Source organism: Hippopotamus amphibius, chromosome 14, assembly GCF_030028045.1.
Source record: "Hippopotamus amphibius kiboko isolate mHipAmp2 chromosome 14, mHipAmp2.hap2, whole genome shotgun sequence".
NCBI classification, from domain to species: domain Eukaryota; kingdom Metazoa; phylum Chordata; class Mammalia; order Artiodactyla; family Hippopotamidae; genus Hippopotamus; species Hippopotamus amphibius.
Genome location: NC_080199.1, coordinates 80,468,461 through 80,484,120, shown reverse-complemented (window position 1 = coordinate 80,484,120; position 15,660 = coordinate 80,468,461). Strand labels below are relative to the sequence as shown.

Here is a 15,660-nt window from a genome sequence, read left to right as displayed (position 1 = left end):
TGTGCACCGGTAATAATGAGAACAAATTAAGAATTTAAAATAAAATTTACTGAACATTCTTTGCATTTATTACAAATGCAGATGTTGTTCAGTTTATATAATATGTTGCTGGAAAGTTGTCTTAATCTCTAAATTCATAATGTTCCACTTGAGAGATCAGATTTTGAGGATTTGTATCCATTGTTTTCTGTGGCAGACAATTAACATAGAGGCCAAAGACCTGGAATGCAGTCCTAGTTCTGTCACCCTAACCCTGAGTTTCCTTATGAGTGAGATGGAAATAATACCAGCTTTTCTTATCTCATAGGGTTGCAAGAATCAGAGCTGAATTATGTGAAAGTTCTCTATAAGCTTTAAACTGTTATAGTTGATGTTTGATTATTTAGGTGTGAATTAACTGGTTTGCAGGTTAAACATGATAAAAATATATAAAATAATATGTATGTGAACATATAAATGTATAATTTCGAAAGTTTCAATTATAGCAGAAACTTTTACATATTAGAAGACGTCTGTTTTGGAATTACATACTTTAGAAATCATGGCCTTTATTGTGGGAAATTCCTGTCCCCTTTCTTTCTTTTTTTCTTTTTTGGACAATTGGTTCTTCACATGTGGCTAGCTACGTTGTTAAGACAAAGGGAAACCTAGCTCCTGTGGTTGAAATGGAATATCTCTCACAGATTGAGTCTTGTGGTGGGTAAAAGAGTGAGTGAAGGGAAAAGGAAGAGGCAGACAGCTGGAACTGTCTCTGCCCATATCCATCCTGTTCTGATACTGAAAAAAAGAGCAAGTTTGTTAGAACAGTAACCTCTTGCCTTTTGTGGCAAATGACTTCGTGTTTAATGGTCTCTTAAATCACTATACTTGTATTATTTTTACTGTTTTGTATAATACCTAATCAAGTGTTTTATAGTGTATTTTTAATATTTTTGATTTTAGGATTGTAACAAATATATTTTGTATCATTTGACTAGTTCTGACTCTGACTTTGGAGGAGGTATGTGATCTGTTCCATCCTTCCCTCCTTTTCCCCTTCCCCCCGTACTGTTAGCCCAGGTAATTGACAAAGGACTATATTCAGATTCTTCAGGTGCACTAAAGCGGGTCACTATTTAAAGGAGTCTTTCAAGAAGCCTTCCTGAAATTGTTAGCACTCTTTTATTAGTTTTTGAAGTTTAGATTTTTGCTGATATCTTATACTTGGAATAAGAGATAATGGAAGAATGAAGTCTAAGTGAGAAGTCTGAATTTATAGACTATTTCAGGATTGAAGTTTTTTACTTTTAAATAATGTTTATGCTCTGAAAAGTAAGATTTAGATACCTATGTTCACATTAGACATATTTATATTTGTCTTTAATGTTGAAGGCTTAGGTAGTGCTGATTATTTCAAGCTTAAGCCTAAAATGATTCCATTCAGGGTTAATGGGTATACTTGTGTTCTTATTTCTGAGTTTGGGTGAATATGAATTTATCTACCAGTCTTTGTCTTTTATAGTTGTATGGTTTTTTATAACATCCCTTCTCTGCTTTTGATTGTTAATGGTTAGTTAATAATAACCATTCTATAATTATATACAGCAATATGGCAGATTTTGTTCAAGGATAGGATCATATTTAGGTACCATTCCAAAAATACTGGCATTTTATTGATCATTTGGACCTGAGTCCAAAAATATATTGGGCCATGAGGAAATGATAATTTATCCAATCAATAGTTAATATAGTAAAATCCCATGTGGATTGGAAATGTTAATAACATTCAAGTTGAAAATGTAAAGAGAATGTAGAAGAGAATATAGATAATTGTGTAATCTTGGATGGGGAAGCCTTGTTCAACATATCAGTGAAGTCAGAAACCATAGGAGAAATGCTGGTTAAATTTGACCACATTTTTTCATTTATAAGTAAAAAAAAAAAAAAAAAAAAAAAAAAGCAAGCAAAACCACCACCATAAATAAAACTTAAGTGACAAGCTGTGCTGGGCAAAGGGGGAGAAAATCTTTATTATATATATTAGAAGTTAAGACTCTACACAATTCTAAATGAAATCTTTTAAATCAGTTGTATTTAATATTTTCTTAAATTTTCTGGGAGAAATGTCTTGTATCAAATCTGTTGGTAGTTACATTAACTTCTTACTGTGAAATACCAAGCCAGAGGGGCATAAATGAGGCAACAGATAGAAATTAAGACTTTAGCCCCAAACTTTGGGGTTGCTCTTAAAAATAACATTTGATCCGATGTGATTTTTTTTTTTTAAGTAACACTTTTTCCCTAATGATCTACAGCCAGAGTGCAGATAATTTTTGACTCACCCTCGTAATAATAGATAACTGTCTTTGGTACATTATACTTAAAACCCTGCCAGAACATCCTCTTCCCCACCAAAGATATATATATATATATTTTTTTTTTTTTCTTTTAAACATGGGAGACTATAACGTTTAGTAGTCTGCTTTATTTCTCTCAGCATTAACCTATTCTCATGAGAGTCTCCTATATTATTTTTAATGGCTGCATAATAAACCGTGGTATATAAGTGATATAATACAATCTCTTTATGATAAACAGGTGGTTTTCAAATTTTTTCACTATATTTTTGCATAATTCCTCAAACCCAATTACACCAAAAAAAAAAAAAAATCCCATCAGCAGGTTCTGTTAATTTCTATGTCTAAAAAAAAATCCATGTTTGTATTTGTCACTTTTTAAAAAGTGTTTGGCAATTTAATGGGCAAAAAATGGGTATCTATTTGTTTTAAATTGCAATTCCCTGATTACTTGTGAAACTGAGCAATTTTTCATATGTTGATTTCTCAGCTCTTCTGGGAGGATCTGTAAAGATCCTCCAGGTCCTTTCCATATTTTCCTTTTGAATTTTCTTATTCCTAACTTGTAAGAATATTTCATGTGATAGAGATATTAACACTTTGTTCTGTGTATTTTAACTGTTGATATTTTCTCCCAGTTTTTCACTTTTAATTTTATTACATTTAACCATTGAGAATTGTTTCCTTTTTCAGTTGTTTTCCCCCCCCACTCCTTCATGACTTCTAAGTTTTCTTTGATTAGGCAGACCTTTCATCTCAGAGTTGCACATATTTATTTTTTTCAACATTTATACCATGCGTTTTTTTAAAGGTGCACATTAAATCCCTTTCTAATGTATTTTATATGATGTAAGGTGGGTATGTAATGTTCTTCTTAAGAATGACTAGCTGCTTTCCCACACCATTTATTGAATAATCCTTCGTCTGTTTAATTGAAATGCCACTTATAGTCTGTACAGAGTTCTCGTATATATGTGGATCTGTTTCAGGACTTTGTTCTATTCATTTACAGTTGACCCTTGGACAACGCAGGTTTGACCTGTGTAGGTCCACTTAAACGTGATTTTCAGTAGTAAATGCTACGGTACTACAGCATCTATGGTTGGTTGCATCTGAGGATGCAGAAGAGCCACAGATAGGGAGGGCCAACTGTAAATTATATGCAGATTAATCCCCATCTTGTTCAAGGGTCAGCTTGCATTGTGCCACTGCCCTAGTGTTTTAATTACAATAGCTTTATTATCTGGTGGGATAAATCTCCACTGAATGATACGTTAAAATGTTTGTAATTCTTACGCATTATATTTTCCATTTGAACTTTAGAAGTATGTTGATTTTATATTAGATGTATTTTAGGGTATTACGAGGGTGAGTCAAAAATTATTCGCACTCCGGTTATATTAAAACTTCTATAAATTCTACAGCCAGAGTGCGAATAATTTTTGACTTACCCTCGTAAGTCTTTGTCTTCAGGAACCTAACATGATTTTCCGTTTATTCAGTTCTTGTTTTATGATCCCCAATAAGTTTTTTTTGGTTTTCTTTTCTTAGGGCTTATATTTTTCTTATTAAAGTTATTCCCAAGTATTTTAGAGTTTTGAACATACCTTAAGATAGCATTGTAAAATTTTTACAGTAAATTTTTAAAGTAATATTCCAGGTATTTCCTTTAGAAGTGTGGTAAAATATTTTAGTTAATGTTCTGTTTAATTAATAGTTGCCAAATTACTGATTTCCTCAAAAATTAAAATAGGATAAAAATATCATGTAAGTACAATTTTTCTTTGATTTAAAGAGGATTTAAGGATCTTTTCATTTATCTATGAATGGCACACTAGTTTTTTGAGTTCTGGATAAGCAGAATTTGTCGAATCATTTTCTGGTTTTTTGCTTTTAATCTTTTGTCCTAAGGTTGCTACAACTATAAATACAAAACAAGGATACTGCCCAATAGATGGATGTATTAAAGAAGATTCTTTTATGGAAAAACTGCAGCCTAAAAAGTATGTTCCGTGTGCACTTTAGTATTTAAAGTTCAGTTTATTTCTGAAAGAGTTATTTTCAAATTATCGGTAAAAGGTCATTCTTAGATCAGTGTTTCTAACTCATTGTTTATAGAATGCGCTTTAAGTTTATTATTTGAGCTGTTAATGAAATGGAGAATCCAACTTCTAAAGAAGCAGCTTTAGCTTGTCCTTATTTAAAGTGAGGGAAAAAAAGAGTTCAAGATTACCATTTCTACACCCTATTTAATTCTTTGTCTCTTTTGCCTACCTTTAGCTCTTCCAGAGGTTCTTCATTGCCTGTCCAAATAAAATCCAAAATCCTTTAGGCTAGCAGTTATGACTTCATATTACTGCTGCAGGTTCTCTGTCCATATTTAAATGAACAGAATTTAGAAATCTTAGAAAGCAACAGAATAGTTATTTCTTTGGGTAGTAAAACCACTTAGCTGAAGTCTGGCAACTGGTTACTGATAGAACCAGAGGTAGCACTCAGGCTCATTGAATGTCAGTACTGCTCCCACCTCATCTGTTTGTATTCCATCAGTCATTTCCTCCATAAGCTCTGAGTGGAGTGACTAGAATAAATCTTTAGGAGTCTTTGTGGCTCAATGTGAGTCAGTGGCCATAACAAATTGGAACACCTACAGGAATCTAGCAGATGACTTACTAGGTGAGGGATACTGACTTTAAAAGAGCAGTGAAGATTGGGCACCCACTCCAAAGGAGGGAGCCCCTGCTTAGCTGCAGCCAGTTACTGGAGCTGTGTGTTAAGACCATCCCAGTGGTGCCAGATTATCCCTTTCTTTTCCAAGACAAGATAGAAATCTGGACTTCTTTGTGAAACTTTCTCACTTTTTAAACATCATGCAAGTCAGATCTGATTGTACTTTTGTCTAGATATGTATAATGTCAAATATGGTTGTAAAGTGAAATTTTACTTTGAGAAGTAGATGAATCTGTTTTAGGTACCCCAGTTTTTTCCAGATTGTCATTTTTTAAATTAGTTCTCCATGTCAAGTGTACTTATATTAGAAACTCCTATTTCCTAATCTCAGTAGGGTTTGGTTTAAATAGTTATATATTTTAAAGTAGACGTATTCCTTGATACATGATGTATTTCCTCCCTAATTTGTCTTTAATATTTTGAAACAGGAATTGAATGATGGACTCCTTATGGCTAATGCATTCACATATGTTTTCAAGAACATGAATATCCCCCTCTAAAGTAATTTAATGTTTAAAAATTAGTGTATTATTTCTCCCTGTGAGAGTAACATTTAATCATCATAGTTTCTTCTTAAACTATTATAGGCTTATGATTAACTTATTCAGCAAACAGAGTGCTTACTGTGTGTCAGCCAACATAGGAATATAAAGATAAAAATAGGCAAAAACTCTAGCATCTATAGATAAGAAATGCAGCTTACTTTTTCTTTGAAATTAACCTACCTAATAAATTCATTAGCTTTATGTACATTAGCTGGCATTTATGTATATAAATATTTACTTTAGTTGAGCTTAAGACAGTTCAGTGATTTTCAACATCTCTACCAAAAAATATCAGGGAAGGAGAGATGATTAGGAAATTAAAGCACAATTTATACTATAAGCTGATACTTTTAGGACTTTGTTAAGTTGAATTCTTGATTAAAATTGTTTCATATGAAAGCATGTTTAGTCATGGCTTTCCTCTCTTTGCTTATCATAGATAATTGAGAACCCACTGTGAGTGTTCTTATAAATCATAAGAATTATTTTTGATAGAGGGTAAAAATCAGAATAGAAGATTTAAGTCATTATATTAACTGTAATATTTAAAATTATGTACTTGACATTTTCCAGGATGAAGAATTGTTCTCAGGACTTTAAAAAGACTAGTGATCAACTAACTGTTGGTTTAGGACATTCAGCGTCCACACACAGGACTGTTTTGAACCCATCAACTGTAATAGAGGTATGAAAATTGTAATTCATGAAGTTAGATGAGGCCAAACATTTTTACTTTTTTCTGGTAGTTTAACTTTCTTCTCCTCTCAAGGGTCCTATAATTATAGATTATTTTGGAAGCTTAAAGGTAACAGGCGTAAACCTGCACTCCTTGCTTGACTCTCTTGTTGTATTCTAAATTATGCCTCAACAATTCTCTTTTCTTCCCAAGGCAGCTCATTCTACCTTTGACCAACTGTTACTGCTCTTGATATTTATCTGTACATAGCTTCCTCCCTTTGAACCTAGTTTTGTTTTGTTTTGTTTTTTTTTATAAATTTATGTATTTATTTACTTATTGGCTGCATAGGGTCTTTGCTGCTGTGCGTGGGTTTTTCTCTAGCTGCAACGAGTGGGGGCTACTCTTCGTTGTAGTGCACAGGTTTCTCATTGCGATGTCTTCTCTTGTTGTGGAGCACAGGCTCTAGGCATGCGGGCTTCAATAGTTGTGGCACATGGGCTCATTAGTTGTGGCTCGTGGGCTCTAGAGCGCAGGCTCAGTAGTTGTGGTGCACGGGCTTAGTTGCTCCACAGCATGTGGGATCTTCTCTGGGCCAGGGATCGAAACCGTGTCCCCAGCATTGTCAGGTGGATTCTTAACCACTTCACCACCAGGAAGCCCCTGAACCTAGTTATTGAATTCAGATTCTATGAAACTTGTATGAAGTACAAGTTTCTAAATTCTTTTTTCTTTTTTTTTTTTAGGATTTTTTTTTTTTTTTTTTTTTGATGTGGACCACTTTTAAAGTCTTTATTGAATTTGTTATAGTACTGCTTCTGCTTTATGTTTTGGTTTTTTGGCCTTAAGGCACCTGGGATGTTAGCTCCCCAACCAGGCTTTGAACCCACATCCCCTGCACTGGAAGGTGAAGTCTTAACCACTGGACTGTCAGGGAAGTCCCACAGGTTTCTAAATTCTCAGTGTGATTTTCCAGTTGTTTTAATGGCAACTAAAAGGCCTAAGAGCACTTGTTGATGATGATGTAATTGTTGTTGGAAGATTTGAATTTTACCAGTTACTACTTTTAATAACTTTAAATACTGTATTCTTTTAATTGAAGGTTAGAAACAGAACAAACTCCAAAATGCTGTTGAGTGGACTAGTAAGTCTTTTTGTTAAGGAGATCATTAGTGGGCTGGGAGAGGAGAGAGCATTCTCTTCTGTGTTTAAATCTTTTTCTTTCCCTTTTAAAGAGAGTTTTATTGAGATATAATTGACATACAATAAACTGCAGATATTTAAAGTGTACAATTTGGTGTTTTTTTTCTTATTAGTCCTCTATTTTATACATATTAGTGTATATATGTCAATCCCAATCTTCCAGTTCATCCCACCCCAACCGCCCTCCCATTCCTGCTTCCTGCTTTCCTCCCTTGATGTCCATGATTGTGCTCTACATCTGTATCTCTATTTCTGCCTTGCAGACCTGTACCATTTTTCTAGATTCCACATATATGTGTTAATATACGATATTTGTTTTTCTCTTTCTGACTCACTTCACACTGTATGACACTCTCTAGGTCCATCCACGTCTCTACAAATTACCCAATTTTATTCCTTTTTATGGCCGAGTAATATTCCATTGTATATCTGTACCACATCTTCTTTATCCATTTGTCTGTCAGTGGACATTTAGGTTGCTTCCATGACCTGGCTGTTGTAAATAGTGCTGCAGTGAACATTGGGGTGCATGTGTCTTTTTGAATTTTGGTTTTATCTGGGTATATGCCCAGTAGTGGGATTGCTGGGTCATATGATAATTCTATTTTTAGCTTTTTAAGGAACTTCCATACTGTGCTCCATAGTGGCTGTATCAATTTACAGACCCACCAACAGTGCAGGAGGGTTCCCTTTTCTCCACACCCTCGCTAGCATTCATTGTTTGTAGATTTTCTATGATGTCCATGCTAACTGGTGTGAGGTGATAACCTCATTGTAGTTTTGATTTGCATTTCTCTAATAATTAGTGATATTGGGCAGCTTGTCATGAGCCTCTTGGCCATCTGTATGTTGTCTTCAGAGAGATGCCTATTTAGGTCTTTTGCCCATTTTTTGATAGGGTTGTTTGTTTTTTTATATTGAGCTGCATGAACTGTTAATATATTTTGGAGATTAATCCTTTGTCCATTGGTTCATTTGCAAATATTTTCTCCCATTCTGATGGTCATCTTTTCCTCTTTTTTTTTTAATATAAATTAATTAGTTATTTTATTTATTTGCTGTGTTGGGTCTTCATTGCTGCGTGTGGGTCTTCCTCTAGTTGCAGCGAGCAGGGGCTACTCTTCAGTGTGGTGCACAGGCTTCTCATTGAGATGGCTTCTCTTGTTGTGGAGCACAGGCTCTAGGCACACAGGCTTCAGTAATTGTGACACATGGGCTCAATAGTTGTGGCTTGTGGGCTCTAGAGTGCAGGCTCAGTAGTTGTGGCACATGGGCTTAGTTGCTCCACAGCATGTGGGTCAAAAAAGAGCTTGCTGTAATTTATGTTGAAGACTGTTCTTCCTGTGTTTTCCTCTAGGAGTTTCATAGTGCCTGGCCTTACATTTAGGTCTTTAATCCGTTTTGAGTTTATTTTTGTGTATGGTGTTAGAGAGTGTTCTAATTTCATTCTTTTACTTGTAGCTGTCCAGTTTTCCTAGCATCACTTATTGAAGAGGCTGTCTTTTCTCCATTGTCAATCCTTGCCTCCTTTGTCATAGATTAGTTGACCATAGGTGCGTGGCTTTATTTCTGAGCTCTCTATCCTGTTCCACTGATCTATATTTCTGTTTTTGTGCCAGTACCATGTTGTCTTGGTTACTGTAGCTTTGTAGTATAGTCTGAAGTCAGGGAGCCTGATTCTTCCAGCTTCTTTTTTTCTCCTCAATATTGCTTTGGCTATTTGGGGTCTTTTGTGTCTCCCTACAAATTTTAGAATTTTTTGTTCTAGTTCTGTAAAAAATGCCATTGGTAATTTGATAGAGATTGCATTGAACCTATAGATTGCTTTGGGTAGTATAGACATTTTCACAATATTGATTCTTCCAATCCAAGAACATGGTATGCCTCTCCGTCTGTTTGTGTCATCTTTGATTTCTTTCATCAGTGTCTTATAGTTTTCTGAGTACAGGTCTCTTATTTCCTTAGGTAGGTTTATTCCTAGGTGTTTTATTCTTTTTGTTGCAATGGTGAATGGGATTGTTTCCTTAATTTCTCTTTCTGATCTTTTGTTGTTAGCATATAGGAATGCAAGAGATTTCTGTGGGTTAATTTTGTATCCTGTATCTTTACCAAACTCATTGATTAGCTCTAGCAGTTTTCTGGTGGCATTTTTGGGGATTTTCTTTTTTTTTTTTTTAAGCTCTTTATTGGAATATAATTGCTTTACACTGTTGTGCCAGTTGGATTTTCTGTATATAGTATCATGTCACCTCCAAACAGTGACAGTTTTACTTCTTTTCTAATTTGGATTCCTTTTATTTTTTTCTTCTTCTCTGATTGCTCTGGCTAGGACTTCCAAAACTATGTTGAATAATAGTGGTGAGAGTGGACATCCTTGTCTTATTCCTGATCTTAGAGGAAATGCTTTCAGATTTTCACCATAGAGAATGTTGTTTGCTGTGGGTTTGTCATATATGGCCTTTAATATGTTGAGGTAGGTTTCCTCTGTGCCCACTTTCTGGAGAATTTTTATCATAAATGGGTGTTGGATTTTGTCAAAAGCTTTTTCTGCAACTATTGAGATGATCATGTGGTTTTTATTCTTCCATTTGTTAATATGGTGTATCACATTGATTGATTTGCATATATTGAAGAATCCTTGCATCCCTGGGGTAAATCCCACTTGAACATGGTGTATGATCCTTTTAATGTGTTGTTGGATTCTGTTAGCCAGTATTTTGTTGAGGATTTTTGCATCTAAATTCATCAGTGATATTGGTCTGTAATTTTCTTTTTTTGCAGTATCTTTGTCTGGTTTTGGTATCAGGGTGATGGTTGCCTTGTAGAACGAGTTTGGGAGTGTTCCTTCCTCTGCAGTTTTTTGGAAGAGTTTGAGAAGGATGGGTGTTAGCTCTTCTCTAAATATTTGATAGAATTCATCTGTGAAGCCATCTGGTCCTGGACTTTTGTTTGTTGGAAGATTTTTAATCACAGTTTCAATTTCATTACTTGTGATTGATCTGTTCCTATTTGCTATTTCTTATTGATTCAGTCTTGGAAAGTCATACCTTTGTAAGAATTTGTCCATTTCTTCCAGGTTGTCCATTTTATTGGCATATAGTTGCTTGTAGTAGTCTCTTATGATGCTTTGTATTTCTGCTGTGTCCATTGTAACTCCTCCTTTTTCACTTGAATTTTATTGATTTGAGTCCTCTCCCTCTTTTTCTTGATGAGCTTGGCTAAAGGTTTATCAATTTTGTTTATCTTCTCAAAGAACCAGCTTTTAGTTTTATTGGTCTTTGATATTGTTTTCTTTGTTTCTATCTTGTTTATTTCTGCTCTAATCTTTATGATTTCTTTCCTTCAACTAACTTTGGGTTCTGTTTGTTCTTCTTTCTCTAGTTCCTTTAGGTGTTAGGTTAGGTTGTTTATTTGGGACTTTTCTTGTTTCTTAAGGTAGCATCCCATAGGTTTTGGATCATCGTGTTTTTTGTTGTCGTTCCTCTCTAGGTATTTTTTGATATTGCCTCTTTGATTTATTTAGCGATCTCTTGGTTATTTAGTAGTGTATAGTTTACCCTCTGTGTGTTTGTGTTTTTTATGTTTTTTTTCCCCTGTAATTGATTTCTAATCTCATAGCATTGTGGTTGGAAAAGATGCTTGATATGATTTCAATTTTCTTAAATTTACCGAGGCTTGATTTGTGACCCAAGGTGTGATATATCCTGGAGAATGTTCCTTGTGCACTTGAGAAGAAAGTGTAATCTACTGTTTTTGGATGGAATGTCCTATAAAATCAATTAAATCTGTCTGGTCTATTGTGTCATTTAAAGCTTTTGTTTCCTTATTAATTTTCTGTCTGGATGATCTGTCCATTGGTGTAAGTGAGGTGTTAAAGTCCCCTACTATTACTGTGTTACCGTTGATTTCCTCTTTTATAGTTGTTAGCATTTGCTTTATGTATTGGGGTGCTCCTATATTGGGTGCATATGCATTTATAATTGTTATATCTTCTTGGATTGATCCCTTGATCATTATGTAGTGTCTTTCTTTGTCTCTTGTAACATTCTTTGTTTTGAAGTCTATTTTGCCTGATATGAGTGTCAGTACTCCAGCTCTCTTTTGATTTCCATTTGCATGGAATATCTTTTTCCATCCCCTCACTTTCAGTCTGTATGTGTCCCTAGGTCCGAAGTGGGTCTCTTGTAGACAGCATATATGTGGGTCTTGTTTTTGTCGCCATTCAGCTAGTCTGTGTGTTTTCATTGGGGCATTTAATCCATTTATATTTAAGGTGATTATCAATATGTAGGTTGTTAATATCATTTTCTTAGTTGTTTGGGGTTTGTTTTTGTAGGTCCTTTTCTTCTCTTGTGTTTCCCTCAGAGAAGTTCCTTTAGTATTTGCTGTAGGGCTGGTTTGGTGGTGCTGAATTTCTCTTAGCTTTTGCTTGTCTGTAAAGCTGTTGATTTCTCCATTGAATCTGAATGAGATCCTTGCTGGGTAGAGTATTTGTGGTTGTAGGTTCTTCCCTTTCATCACTTTAAATATACCATGTCACTCCATTCTGGCTTGCAGAGTTTCTGCTGAGAAATCAGCTGTTAACCTTATGGGAGTTCCCTTGTATGTTATTTGTTGTTTTTCCCTTGTTGCTTTTAATCATTTTTCTTTGTCTTTAATTTTTGTCAATTTGATTACTGTGTGTCTTGGTGTGTTTCTCCTTGGGTTTATCCTGCCTGGGACTCTCTGCACTTCCTGGATTTGGGTGGCTATTTCCTTTCCCATGTTAGGGAAGTTTTTGACTATAATCTCTTCAAATACTTTCTCCAGTCTTTTTTCTCTCTCTCTTCTCCTTCTGGGACTCCTATAATGTAAATGGCGGTGTGTTTAATGTTGTCCCAGAGGTCTCTTAGGCTGTCTTCATTTCTTTTCATTGTTTTTTCTTTATTCTGTTCCTCAGCAGTGATTTCCACCATTCTGTCTTCCAGGTCACTTATCTGTTCTTCTGCCTCAATTATTCTGCTATTGATTCCTTCTAGTATATTTTTCATTTCAGTTATTGTATTGCTTATCTCTGTTCTTTAATTTTTCTAGGTCTTTATTAAACATTTCTTGCATCTTTTTGATCATTGCATCCAGTCTTTTTCTGAGGTCCTAGATCATCTTCACTATCATTCTGAATTGTTTTTCTGGAAGGTTGCCTATTTCCACTTCATTTAGTTGTTTTTCTGGGGTTTTATCTTGTTCCTTCATCTGGTACGTAGTCCTCTGCATTTTCACTTTGTTTGTCTTTCTGTGATTGTGGTTTTCGTTGTGCAGGCTGCAGGATTATAGTTCTTCTTGCTACTGCTGTCTGCCCTCTGGTGGATGAGGCTATCTAAGAGGCTTGTGCATGCTTCCTGGTGGGAGGGGCTGATGGTGGGTAGAGCTGGGTGTTGCTCTGGTGGGCAGAGCTCAGTAAATCTTTAATCCACTTGTCTGCTGATGGGTGGGACTGAGTTCCCTCCCTGTTGGTTGTTTGGTCTGAGGTGACCCAGCACTGGAGCCTACAGGCTCTTTGGCGGGGCTAATGGTGGATTCCAGGAGGACTTTTGCCCATGAGTACTTCCAAGAACTGCTACCAGTGTCCTTGTCCCCACAGTGAGCCATAGCTGCCCCTTGCCTCTGCAGAAGATCCTTCAATACTAGTAGGTAGATCTGGTTCAGTCCTCTATGGGGTCACTGCTCCTTGCCCCTGGGTCCTGGTGCACACACTACTTTGTGTGTGCCCTCCAAGAGTGGAGTCTCTGTTTCCCCCAGTCTGGTGGAAGTCCTGCAGTCAAATTTGGCTGGTCTTCAAAGTCTGATTCTCTAGGGATTCCTTCTTCCGTTACTGGACCCCCAGATTGGGAAGCCTGACGTGGGGCTCAGAACCTTTACTCCATTGGGTGGACTTACGTGGTTTCATTGTTCTCCAGTTTGTGAGTTGCCCACCCAGCGGTTATGGGATTTGATTTTATCGCGATTGTGCTCCTCCTACCGTCTCATTGCAACTTCTCTTTTGTCTTTGGATGTGGGATATCTTTTTCAGTGAGTTCCAGTGTCTTCCTGTTGATGACTGTTCAGCAGTTAGTTGTGATTCCAGTCCCATGTTTAAATCTTAACATAGCCTAATTATAATCTTGTTTTCTTAAAAGCTGTTACTTTTTACACATATATATTTATGGCCATGATAAAATTTTCCGGTAGTTTTAAGTTGCAAAATGTTTATAGGACATAATCCCATTTTTTCAAAAAGATAGCTAAAAAAAGAAATCAGTAATGCTATCATGGAAACTCTAAAACGTTGCTTTTTTTCATATTTCTGTCATGAGTCTGTGTTGCTTATGTATCCAAAATGGTAGCTCGATGTTTTTGCAACTAATATGGTATATCTAAGCATCTGTTTTTATATTTTGTATTTGTATGTGGTCCCCCTTCTTAGGAGAGTAAAACTGTGGACGAAATTGATGAAGCATTGAAGATAGCAGGCCAAAATTTTGAACAATTAAGTATTGCCGTAAAAGTAAGCATTCTGAATGATTAAATTCTATCATAAATTAAGGCATGTTCTCTTTAAGTGTGTATAATTAGATATAATATTGCTGAAGGTAGAGCTTAACACTGAGTAATCTAATGAGAAACATACAAAAGAATGGAAAACTCTCATGGCCTGCTAGGGTTAGTCTCCTAGCATTGTTGTGCTTGCAGCCTACTGAAGTTGTATCTCTATTAAGGAACTATGGTTTCTGCTTGCTGTGAGCTGAATTTTGTCTTGGAAGCATTTCAGATCACCTTTCTAATATTGCTCATTATTTGACTGTATACTATTACACAGAGTGTTATGCTCTTTTCTTTCTTACTCCATCACCCAAGAAAGACTCCCTCATTTATTGACAAAGAACAAGTTCTTTGCCCCTAGCGATGGTAAATTTACAGCGAAGGTATTCAAAAGGTTATAGCCTGTATGGAATTTAAGACTTCAACATATGAATTTGGAAGGGGGGTAAAAATTCAACCCGTAACAGGTGTCATGTCCTTTTCACGTGCAAAATACATTCATCGCGTCTCACACTCCCAAAATTCTTAACTTATTTCAGCATCACCTTTAAGTCCAAAATCTCATCTAGGTATCTTCTAAATCAGGTATGGGTGAGACTTAGGCTATGACTCATGCTGGGGCAAAATTCCTCTCCAGCTGTGAATGTGTGAAACTAATAAATTATCTTCTTCTAAAATATTGGCTTGGCCAAAAAGTTCATTTGGGAAAACCTGAACGAACTTTTTGGCCAGCCCAATACATTGGTTGGACAGGCATAGGGTAGATATTCCCATTCAGAAAAGGAAAAATTGAAAGGAAAAAAAGGTCACAGATCTCAAGCAATAATTCTTTGTTTAAAAATACAAAGAAGAAAAAAAATACAAAGAAGTATGTGGAATAGTTAACATTTTAATTCAAGTACTTTAAAAATATTTTGTATGTGTGTGGAAATTTTTTTTTTGCCACGGCATGAAGGATCTTAGTTCCCCAACCAGGGATCAAACCTATGCCCCCTGCATTGGGAGCACAGTCTTAACCAGTGGCCTGCCAGGGAAGTCCCTAATAGTATATTTTAATTTTTTATAAATTTAAGGAATCCCGCCAGAGAGAAATTCAGTGCTCCAAAATGATCCATTTCCTGTACTGATTAAAAGTGGTAAGAAGTTTAGAAAACTTAGTGGGTTTTCTAGGCCTTTTTACCAGTTTATCAGTACAGAGTGCTAATAAAGATGTGATCTTGCTGACAAGTACCAGGATTTAAAGTTTAACCTTGTGACTTATTCCATTTTTATCATCTGATCTTGTGTTGTTATTTTGAAAAATCCAAAAAGTACCTTTTACTTTCAAAATTATGTTGAATAGTACAATTCCTACAAAATAAAAATACCAAATTAGGTCTTATTATGTTCTTCTCAGATGCTCGAACACAGACACAATCAAACAAAAGAGGAAACAGTCAGTCTTATAGAGCTTCTGGAGAAACAGTTTGATCAGCTTTTTACTTCTCTTGATTCCAGGTAATAAGTTAAAAATATAGACTCAGTGTAACTGAAGCTTTTAACATTAACTTTTCATTTTATTCCTTTGTATAGACTGAAGAAATGAGTAAATTTTAAACAAATTTGGAAGGTA

The 15,660-nt window shown here is 35.5% G+C and overlaps 1 protein-coding gene across 1 annotated transcript in view; it reads left to right on the top strand.

Annotated features, from left to right (window-relative positions):
- RNF17 (ring finger protein 17) overlaps window positions 1-15,660 on the top strand; it is a 111,911-nt gene that overhangs the window by 3,264 nt on the left and 92,987 nt on the right. The window contains exons 3-6 of the mRNA XM_057707219.1: window positions 4,248-4,339; window positions 6,185-6,296; window positions 13,933-14,013; window positions 15,445-15,545. Of these exons, the coding sequence (XP_057563202.1) occupies window positions 4,248-4,339; window positions 6,185-6,296; window positions 13,933-14,013; window positions 15,445-15,545 (386 nt within the window). The remainder of the gene's footprint in view (window positions 1-4,247; window positions 4,340-6,184; window positions 6,297-13,932; window positions 14,014-15,444; window positions 15,546-15,660) is intronic.